The sequence below is a fragment of the Protomyctophum parallelum genome (assembly GCF_964188405.1).
Source record: "Protomyctophum parallelum genome assembly, chromosome: 2".
NCBI classification, from domain to species: domain Eukaryota; kingdom Metazoa; phylum Chordata; class Actinopteri; order Myctophiformes; family Myctophidae; genus Protomyctophum; species Protomyctophum parallelum.
The window spans coordinates 62,901,474-62,913,051 of record NC_139699.1 but is presented as its reverse complement, the minus strand read 5'-3'; the positions used below and the strand labels follow the sequence as shown (position 1 = coordinate 62,913,051).

Genomic DNA, 11,578 nt, shown 5'->3' with positions numbered 1-11,578 from the left:
GCAACTAACTCCTAATAACAAAACAATTTAACCCATTCTGGGCGGGCACCCATTTTGGTGTTAGCATTATGTTATGCTTTAGCTATTGAAAAATAGCAGATCTACAAGCTCATAGCGCGCCACCGAGTGGCGCGCTACGAGCTTGTAGGTCTGCTATTTTTGTAAAAATCGAAGAACGACTGACATTTTTTAGAATCTGATCTCAGGTCAGAATGGGTTAATCAGACCAGTGTGTGTCCAGTGGAAACCTCGTATGAATCTGATCTCAGGTCAGATACATATCACGATGCATGGTTGACGATATACGATACATGGACGATATTGGTTCATTATGCCGATACTATACGGTACGATTCAATGATTTTAAATCGATACAGTAACTAATTAAAACACATTGACATTTTTTTAAATTAAGTAATTAAACCCCTCTTTTTCATTTTTCTTCTAGAAATTGCTAAATGCCTCACACAAAAATGTAGCATTGATACAATCAATGAATTTGCATATAGCAAAACAATCCGATACCGATTATTTCCATGGCAAAGCGATACGATGCGATACAAAGTCAATGTTGCTTTTTTCATTTCGATATACTTTTTCGATGCAGTTATACTATTATCGCTACAGGTAGTTGCCATTGGGAATGATGGTTGCAGGTAATTGCTGTCAGTGTTGTTTTTGGCAGCAAATTTCTATTTCAGTTTTAGTCATAGTCTCCTGAATATTTTTCACTTAGTCTTAGTCACATTTTAGTCACCTGGAATGTATTAGTGTTAGTCTAGTTTTAGTCGACTAAATGTCATAAGATTTTAGTCGACTAAATCTACAGGTGATTTAGTCGACTAAAATGTATTTTTGCGGGCCTTGTTGCCGTCATAATGACTTATTTTACACTTGTACAGCTTGTAGATCGGCTATTTTCAGCATGCAACCAAGTGTAAAATGACTTGATCTGTTGTCCACTAGTCCCTTCCTAACATTTTAGTCTAGTTTTTATTTGTTGACGAAATTGTCAGTATATTTAGTCTTAGTTTTAGTCACGATAGCATAGTTTTAATTTAGTTTCCATTTCGTTTTCTTCAGTGCAAAAGGTAGTCGACGAACATTTTTCGTCTTAGTTTTAGTCGACGATAACAACACTGGTTGCCGTAGCGGGCCTTGTACGTGCATACACATCTTTAGGTTATTCTTCAGCTGATCCTAGACCTGTTTCGCGCTGCGCACTGCCGTTCACGTCCTTGTTTACGGCCCCGACTAAAGTGTCTCTTTGAGCTAAATCTACGGCGCTCTCCATGGTTTTGATCAAAACGCAGATGTTCTGTCTTCATTTGTGACCTATAGCATCTCGCTTGGAATATAAACGCTTCTACAGAGACTTTAACGTGACCAGCGGAACGGAAGATTATGCCTCCCGGTTTTGGGGGGGTGGGGGGTAATGGAAGGCGGGGAGAGAGAGAGAGAGAGAGAGAGAGAGAGAAGAGAGAGAGAGATGGATGATCACATATACACGCGTAGTGGAATAACAGGCGGGGCGGTTGTCACCGACAAAAGACAACTCAGGGTTAAAGGTCACACAGCCCTTTTCAATGAACACACACTCCATTTGGCTTTTCCTTTAGCGAAAGGTCAGCGGGCGGGAACACCTAAACACCTGCCGAGAGTGACTGATGTCTTAACGAGCCGTTTAACAGTGCGGGAGGAGAATGGGGGGGAGGGAACTCTGCCTCAGCATTCATGTCTCCATGCTCTCCATGGTACAGTCTGCCTCATGTCTCCATGCTCTCCATACAGTCTGCCTCAGCACAGTGTTCACAACTCCCAGAGCTATATTCAGATGCAAGCTGTTTCCCTTTTCCTCTCTCTCTCTCTCTCTCTCTCTCTCTCTCTCTCTCCCCAGCTCTCCTCCGGTTCGTACCACTTGACAGCTGACAGCAGAACACACTATCCTAACTTCACTACGGCAGCCCAGAGCCATATAAGACAGATTTACGACAACTCCGACCAAACTTTACACACACACACACACTCCCAGATGCCAACGATAAACCTATGCCCCAAATGTTCCAGAACGGCCTGTTATCGCGCCACCAGGACGCCGACTTTTGGAAAACACATTTTTGGATATTACTCCCCCAGATTCTGTCCAAAAATCCCGCAAATCGTTACACAGTATCTCTATAGTCATGTTGTGTTCAAGACGGATCTGTCCGATATTTCGTATTCCATCCTAATTGGCTAACATTGGCTTTCAAATTTGCAGGATTGGCCCGTTTTGAACAAAAAGCCTCAAATCATGAACGCAGCGTGCAATTTACGTGAACTCTTTCACTGACTCTCCTACAAGGCTGAGGAATATATCCCACCCTTTTCTAATTGGCCTATTATAGCGCCACCAACAGGTGGATTTTTGGAACAAAACACATTTTTGTAACAAAATGCCTCAAATCATCCAATTGCCATCCAAGACGTAAGAAAAAATGGCACCCTTTTCACATTGGCCTATTATAGCGCCACCAGGAGGCCACAACCTGACCTGCCCGGGTGGAGACCGTTTACCAAAGGGTTTTACAGCTGATCAGTGCATACAGCTGATCGTCCGGCTGAAAACAGCCAATAACATCGTCATAACAAACTGCTGACGGAAGCGTGAAGGCCAAATGCAAAATCAAGGAAAAATGCAACGTTTCAGCGGTGCTCAACCTTTTTCACGTCAAGGACGCCCAGAATTATCTGTATTTGGCCGCATCTGACCCCCATCTGAAAATATGTTGTTTACAGGGACGCCAAAACAAAACGTTTACCTCTTTGGCTTTACTCCTGTGCCTGTCCGCCCTGCACGGCTCCTTGTCCTTCGTCGTCCCCTCGTCCACCTGCAGCGCCCCCGGAGGACGGGACGAGTACGACACCGTCCTCCAGTCCCGGGGCGAGTTGGCGACGCTGGCGGCCTTCGACGACTCCGTGCAGGCGTCGTTCTCCTCGTTGAGCGAACGCGACGACCGCCGCGTCGAGAACGCGCTCTTCTTCAGAGCCCTCACCCTCAGGCTCTCGCCGTGGCCGTTCCCCGTCGTCGTCGTCCCGTCGGGGGAGCAGCACCACTCGCCCCCCGAACCCGAACCGCTGCCACCACCGGTGTCCACCTTAAAGGTTTTATGACATTCATTTTCATTTATTTTTATTTTTATTTTTTATTTTAGGTTTTATGACCTCAATTACACCCAAAAAACCTGAACTTTAAACATTCAGTGGATTTTCTGTGGTCTGAAGTTTTCTTTGGGGTTTTTTGGGCCTTTTGAGCTACAATGAAAACAGGCAACACAGTGAAACAGTGACATCTGCTGGCAAATCCCATTGACATATATGGGATTTGCAGTAAGTGATGTCACTTACTGCCGGCAAATCAGAGCACCTGTTTGAGCCAGAAAACCCCAGATCACAGAAAATCTACTGAATGTTAAAAGTTCATGTTTTTTGGGTGCAATTGAGATTAGAAAACCTAAAAAAAAACAAGAACAATTCCAAAACCTTTTTTTTAATGTCACAATCCCTTTAACACATAAAGCGTCATTATTGTAACTTACGTCTGGCGTGGTCCAGCCCTATGGAATATATGCAATGCGTATGCTAATAAAAAGTATTTAAAATATTGCTTTGATGCTCATATTATCCTTAAGGCTAGACCACACATGGACATGTGACATCATCAACTTGCAACAGGAGAAGTTCCTATTGAGTGAAATATTCTCTATTTATGAACGAAATAAAATATTTAAGGTGTTTATTTTTTTATTTTAGTTATAGAGGGCAAGTATCCAGGGATCCTTTTAATGCACACTGCTGCGCTTTTATGACTTTTAGCAGTGTTTCTTTCCCGGAAAAAAACGCATCCAGTCTGCAAGGACCTATTAGTCTTAGTTTTAGTCATAGCTCTGCAAGGACCTTTTAGTCTTAGTTTTAGTCATATAGCTCTGCAAGGACCTATTAGTCTTAGTTTTAGTCATAGCTCTGCAAGGACCCTTTAGTCTTAGTATTAGTCATCATAGCTTTAGTTTCCATTTAGTTTTCGTAAAAAAATAAAAAAAAGGTAGTCGACGAACATTTTTCAGCACGAAATCAACACTGACCTTGACGTTGTGGCCCGTGGTGTGGCACTGGAACACGTGGGGGGGGTTGGCGGGGTGCAGGGCGTGGTTGTTGTGGGCGTGGTCAGGAGTGGCGCCCGGCACCGTCTCCCCGCTGGACCTCCCATCGTTGTCGGGCGGCTCCGACGGTTCCTGGATCTTCTCGTCCAGTTTGTTGAGCTTGGAGAGAACCTGAGAGTAGAGGGGAGGGACGATATGGGTGTCATACCACCTGAGAGTATAGAGGGGAGGGTCGATATGGGTGTCATACCACCTGAGAGTATAGAGGGGAGGGTCGATATGGGTGTAATACCACCTGAGAGTAGAGGGGAGGGTCGATATGGGTGTCATACCACCTGAGAGTAGAGGGGAGGGTCGATATGGGTGTCATACCACCTGAGTATAGAGGGGAGGGACGATATGGGTGTAATACCACCTGAGTATAGAGGGGAGGGACGATATGGGTGTAATACCACCTGAGAGTATAGAGGGGAGGGTCGATATGGGTGTCATACCACCTGAGAGTATAGAGGGGAGGGACGATATGGGTGTAATACCACCTGAGAGTATAGAGGGGAGGGTCGATATGGGTGTCATACCACCTGAGAGTATAGAGGGGAGGGACGATATGGGTGTAATACCACCTGAGAGTATAGAGGGGAGGGACGATATGGGTGTAATACCACCTGAGAGTATAGAGGGGAGGGACGATATGGGTGTAATACCACCTGAGAGTATAGAGGGGAGGGACGATATGGGTGTAATACCACCTGAGAGTAGAGGGGAGGGACGATATGGGTGTAATACCACCTGAGAGTATAGAGGGGAGGGACGATATGGGTGTAATACCACCTGAGAGTAGAGGGGAGGGACGATATGGGTGTAATGCCACCTGAGAGTAGAGGGGAGGGACGATATGGGTATAGTACCTCACCGTACCATATCTGTGGCCATATTAGGCCCTCGAGAGATTCCGTCAACGATATATCACGATATCTGTAGCTGAAAATAAAAGAATACGATATTTTGTGCCACAAACTGGTCAAAAAGTACATGAATCCTGCCTCCTCCAAACAGTAAAACACTGACTAGAACTTGTCCACAACTTGTCTGTCCACAACAATGGGTAGCCTACTACTACTAGTACTAACTATAATCAATATCACTTTATTGGGAGGACAATATCGATATAATTGTGACCAAACTTGACAGGGAATCATATAGCTTCAAATTGACATTGGTTGTTCAGTTTGACCCACCAGTTCTGGCTTATAGAGTAATGTCTTGCAGACATTTATTTCAGACATGCTCTAGTATGTGAATTGTCTGACTGTGCTATTAACTCATTTTGGATGAAAAAGTAATCATAATGTGTTTCTCCTCTGGTGAAAAGCTGGAGGCTGCACGTTGACAGTCCCTCAGTCAAATCTGGTCACATATCGGCACAGGCGGCACAGCCCTACCTGAGAGATCTCCCCGCGCACGCCGCTCAGGGACTCCAGCTTCTTCTCGATCTCTCCGATCCTCATCACCAGCTTGAACACGCTGGCCTTCAGTTCGTCGTCCGTGCCCGCGGTCTCCAGCGACTGGAAGAGGCGGTCCAGCTTGGACTTGGCCAGTCTGACCGTGTCGTTGTTTGACCGCTGCTCGGGCGAGCTGTCGCCCCCCTCCTCCGACCTGAGAGTGACCTGTTTGTGACAGTACATTTTGGATTTAGCTTTTAGTCTTACGTCGAGTCGGCTATACAATGTATTTTGGCGGGTCTTAGTTTAAGTCATCGTAGCTTGTTTTTTATCTATAGTTTTTCGTCAGTGAAAGACGTTAAGTCGACGAACATTCTCCGTCATTGTTTTACAGTCGACGACATCAACGCTGACCTGAGAGAGTGACCCGTTGCTGTTGTAGAAGGAGGGCGGGACCACGCCCAACGACTCGCACACGCTCATGTCGTCCAGGAAGCGGAATATGTCGCTGATGTCGTCGCTGACCATCTCCGACTCCTCCTCCTCGTCGGAGGAGTGTCTGAAGGCGCGCGCCACGTCTCTCTCGCCACCATACTTGGCCGTGTATTCGTTTTCGTTTTTCTTCTTCTGCTCCGCCTTCGTCCTCTCCGTCTGAGTTCCCACGCTGGACGAGCTGTCCGAGGCCCCTCCCCCTCCTAGTGGTGGGCGATATGGAAACATATACAACAGGTCGTTTCGAGGAAGCAATCGGATTGGTTGAAACAGCCTTCTAGCCGTGCTTCAAACCAGCATCATGGAACACCTATAATCAAAACAAAGAATTCAGCCGTTTGTTCTCCCAGAGCGCAGCAGACTGGGTGGCTACGCTAGCTAGTTTCTGTTCTCCAAGAGCGCAGCAGACTGGGTGGCTAGGCTAGCTAGTTTCTGTTCTCCCAGAGTGCAGCACACTGAGTGGCTAGGCTAGCTAGTTTCTGTTCTCCCAGAGCGCAGCAGACTGGTGGCTAGGCTAGCTAGTTTCTTGAGACATTTGTGGTTGTAGTGGCTTTGCCTTCATCTGTCATTAAAAAAATGACAAATTAGTTTTAAGGGTAACTGTTGTATAATCGCAATATTACACTTGAGGGTGTGCGTTACTGTCATTAATGGCACTTCTGTGCTGCTTACAGAACTCGTTGGCCATTAGTGATAGTAACGCACACCCTCAGGTGTAATATTGATTTAATATAATATCACAATATTTTTTTTCAAGCAGTATCTTCACAATACATGATGTTATCACAAAAAAAATTATGGTTATTGTTGAAGTTACTTTAACCGTACGACCACCTACGAGGTAACACAAACTGAGTTAACGGAACGCTTAGACTTACATCCGTTACATGAAGTAGGAACTGGAAACCACAGGATGCACATTCACTGTTATCACGACATATATGATTTCTCTGATACGGCATTTTATCACAATATTTTATCACAATAAGATATTCCTCACACCTACCTCCTCCTCCCTGGAAGGACGAACTGTGCGTGATGTTCGTCTTGTCCCTGAATCGTTTCCCCGCCTCTCTCTTGTCGCACGCCATCGACGTTGCAACCTCCTTGGCTTTTATTCCGTTGGGTTTCTTTACGAACGCGGAGGGAGAAGACGCCGTCGCTTTCTCCTTCATGGGGCTCTGGAAGTCCCGCTCGCTGGCCTCGTTGTGACGGTGGTGGAGGTTGTCTTTGAGCGGGAGCGGCTTGCTGTTCAGAAACGACCGCTCGAACAAATCCCTGGCGGGTCCTGGTCCTCCCCCCTCCTCTGCGTTGAGGCTGAGGCTCTTCACGGGCCAAGATGGCTGCCTGTTCCCCCCCGGTCTGCTGCTGTTGGCGTTCCTTCTGACGCTGCTGCTCACGCACTCGGACACCGTGGTCGGACCGAAGTAGGTGGAGGCCTGCAAAGTAGGGATGGATCTCGTTAATTTGTATCGATAACGAGCACCTTATCTATCAGGCTTATCAAGCCGGGTTCTTATCCAGCCCACTATCGAACATTTTTATTTTGTGGAAAGACGGGAGACAATAAATACATTCTGAACACAACACCGGGAGGCAATTTACCTTTTTTACCAATAAAATAATATTAATATGTGTACTGTCATTTTAAAAGCGTAATGTTGTTTACCCGGGCAGCGCTGGTTGGCAGGTATCAATACACTTTTAGACCGACATGTTTGTACCAGCATGGATGATTAGATTTATTGTCTTGATTGTTTAAATATGATGTCATGGGCCGCTATGCTCGATAACAGGCTTGAAAAGCCCAAAGCTTATTGATACTGGGTACTCAATAAGCCCAAATCTTATCGATACCGGGTACTCAATAAGCCCAAAGCTTATTGATACCGGGTACTCAACAAGCCCAAAGATTATTCATACCGGGTTACTCAATAAGCCCAAAGATTATTGATACCGGGTACTCAACAAGCCCAAAGATTATTCATACCGGGTTACTCAATAAGCTTGTTATCGGGTTTGTTCTGGTATCGTCGGTTATCGAGCTCCATGCCTATACCTGCAGGTCGTCCAGACTCTCGTGCTTGGCGCGCCGCCTCTCCTGAATGGGCGAGTTCAGGGTGGTCTCGAAGTACGGGTTGTTGTACGGCAGTTCAAAGCTGTGGTTGAAGAAGGTCGGTGGCCTGTGGAGCTCCCTCCGGTGGTGGTAAACGGCATCGCCGCTACCGCCGCCCTGTTTGCTGTCCGTGGCGACGACCTGGAGAGACAACGACAAACGACACAGCGGTGAACACACCAATGTCAACACTGTGTCACTGGAGACATTCCAATATGAATATGAATCACTACAAATCTGACTTTTACCACATCTGTACGTCATTTCAATAAAAAGGTAAACCTTATTCTTCATTGTACAGCATTACTATGATTTTCTTTTCAAGGACCACCTTAACTCTGAGAGTGTACAAATGGTTCCAAAATAGAATTCTGACAAAAATGTCCACCAAAAGCCGGCATGGCGATGAATCCTGATTGTTTTCAATCAAAGCATTGTGACTACAACACAATCCACCTCATTGTCTCTATTTATAGATATATAAAACGAGACAACCAAACAGACCTGTGAGTGGAAGTCCTCCTTGAAGATGTTCCTCTTCTGGACGCAGGAGTGGACGGAGAACGGCTCTCTGACCACGTGCTGCATGGACTCCTGGTCCGTGGTGGACTCACTGTCCATGTCCTGCACGGGGAAGTAGGTGCTCTGCATCTCGCAGGGGGGCAGCGGAGAGGGTGGGCTGGAGTACTGCGGCAGGTGGTGGTGGGAGGGCGGGCTGGTACCACCACCACCACCACCTCCGCTGGAGTACTGGGGCAGGTGGTGGTGGTGGGAGGGCGGGCTGGTACCCCCACCACCTCCGCTGGAATACTGGGGCAGATGGTGGAGTTTATCCAGTGACGACGCCCTGCATTTCAAGTCCTTGCTGACGACCACGCCCAGAAGAAAGTTTGGGTCCGAGGAGGGGACGAACTGCGGGACGCAGCTGTTGCAGTCTGACGTCATCGGGCCGCCTGGAAGGGGAGGGACGTTTTGGGACGCGGGTCGATGCCGGGAAGAGTGGGGGGGGTGGTGCTGGTGGTGCTGGTGATGGTGGTGGTGGGGGTGCGGGGGTTGGTGCGGGGGGTGTCTGGGGGGTCCTGCTCTGTGGTGGTGGTGGTCCGTGTGTTCGTCATAACCCCGCCTCCTCTCGCAGTAGGCGTCCGTATCCGACCGACACGACTCGAAGGACAGATTCTTGTGGAACTTACTGGCTCGTGGCGGGACCGCGACGGTGGGGCGGGACGGACCGGGGGAGGCGGGGAGCGTCGGGATGGCGGGGAGCGTCGGGAGCGTCGCGGGGAGCTTCTCCTTGGCTCCCCCTCCGTTCATCTGGATCAGGTTGAACATGGTCACGATGTCCGCCGCCACCATCAGCTTCTTGGACTGTTGGTTAATTTACAATTCAAGCATTTAGCAGATTAATTAATCCAGCACGATTTACAGTATAAGCAAGAACAACACATGGTCATTTATCTAAGTAAAAATGCAAGTCTCTGTGTCTATATACACATGTATACGTCTGTAATGCATGTAACTCGAGAACCGTTCGCCCCACACGTTCCACACCACCGCAGGGAGTGCAGTGCCCGGTGTCAAGTCGGTCGGACCCACGGTTGACCAGAACCGCCACAAAAGGCCTCTGCCAGGGCTCTGGACAGGGCCCCACCCCCTATACCCTGCAGGCTCCATATATGGAGCTGGCCTGTTCTGACATCACAACACTCCATATTTGGGCAAGCCTGACACGGAACTCCAGAGAGAGACACGAGAGAGACAGATACAGAAATCTCCATATATGTATCATGTAGAATATATCTAAAATCACACCTGTGTGAAGTGAGGGGCGCTCTTATATCATCGTATACATCATGACGTAATTCTCCATTCAGTGTCAATGGGAATTTTATGTTTTGCGTATATACGACAACAATCTACAAGCTGGAATATAGGAGGGCCTAGCACCCAGTGGCATGCACAGATAGACACTAGGGGGTGCTAGAGCCCTGCCCTTTTGGCAATGTGCCATTTTACTGTACAGTGTACACTGGACCATGGTGCCATTGATCAATTCTTGATAACAAGCTTCTAATATATTATTTAGGCCCCACTATCTATAAATCTCACACTATTAACCCATTCAAATTCTTATTAATATATATATAAATATTTTCACGATTTGTCAAAAATAGCTCAATTATAACATAATGTTTAAAACACCAAAAGGGGTTCCCGCCCCAAAATGGGTTAAGGCAACCGGCCGGTTCCACGCGCTGCACAAGGTGCCCTTTTTTTTTCACTTGAGCACCTGCCCCTCTAAATGTCTGTGCACGCCACTGCTAGCACCCCTCGAAAAATGCTATCTAAAAAGCTTCATATAGGAAGTGTTACCAAACAATACAATGACTTAACCATTTAGGCCTGAAGTCGATTCAACAAAATAAAATAAAAGCAATTTTCAGTTTTCTGAAAAACCTGTTTCTATATTGGTTCTCAAACTATTTCATGTCAAGGACCCCCAGAATCAATTGGCCGCAGACCCCATGCAAATATGTTGTTCCAGGCAGGGACCCCGCAGAAGCATATGAGTTAAAAATGTTTGCTTTAAAAGAATACATATTCAAAGACTTGTGCCACATTTTCATGATTTTTCAAAAATATTAGCACAGAGTGCGCTGCTATACGAGCTTGTAGATCTGCTATTTTTCCAACAGCTAAAGTTCAACATATGAAGCTTAAAGGTTTTATGACATTCATTTCCATTTCTTTTTCTTTTTTCTTTTAGGTTTTATGACCTCAATTACACCCAAAAAACCTGAACTTTGAACATTCAGTGGATTTTCTGTGGTCTGAAGTTTTCTTTGGGGTTTGGAAGCCTTTTGAGCTACAATGAAAACAGGCAACACAGTGAAACAGTGACATCTGCTGGCAAATCCCATTGACATATATGGGATTTGCAGTAAGTGATGTCACTTACTGCCGGCAAATCAGAGCACCTGTTTGAGCCAGAAAACCCCCAGATCACAGAAAATCTATACTGAATGTTAAAAGTTCATGTTTTTTGGGTGCAATTGAGATTAGAAAACCTAAAAAAAAAACAAGAACAATTCCAAAACCTTTTTATTAATGTCACAATCCCTTTAAAACACAGCAGATAAGATTGTTTATACTTGTTGGTCGTCCGCGGGGCCGCAGCCGCCTCGCATCTTGTCCCGGAAGAGCTCGGCGGGGAAGGCGGGGTCCAGGCAGGCCGTGTGGAACAGCAGACTGCGCAGCTTGGCCAGGTGCGCCAGGTCGAAGCGCGCGCACAGCGACCGGCACAGGTCCTGGTACGACATGGAGCCGTGGTGGCTGTCCAGCTCCTCCAAGATACGCACCAGGAACAGGGAGTATTCCGGGAGGTGCTCCAT

The 11,578-nt window shown here is 46.8% G+C and overlaps 1 protein-coding gene across 1 annotated transcript in view; it reads right to left on the bottom strand.

Moving 5' to 3' along the window:
- minar1 (membrane integral NOTCH2 associated receptor 1) overlaps positions 1-11,578 on the bottom strand; it is a gene marked incomplete at both ends in the record, with an annotated part of 36,421 nt that extends 24,843 nt beyond the window's left edge. Inside the window, 8 exons of the mRNA XM_083759412.1 lie at positions 2,802-3,137; positions 4,122-4,310; positions 5,582-5,806; positions 5,996-6,276; positions 7,080-7,512; positions 8,133-8,330; positions 8,694-9,554; positions 11,339-11,578. Coding sequence (XP_083615538.1) covers positions 2,802-3,137; positions 4,122-4,310; positions 5,582-5,806; positions 5,996-6,276; positions 7,080-7,512; positions 8,133-8,330; positions 8,694-9,554; positions 11,339-11,578 — 2,763 coding nt within the window. The remainder of the gene's footprint in view (positions 1-2,801; positions 3,138-4,121; positions 4,311-5,581; positions 5,807-5,995; positions 6,277-7,079; positions 7,513-8,132; positions 8,331-8,693; positions 9,555-11,338) is intronic.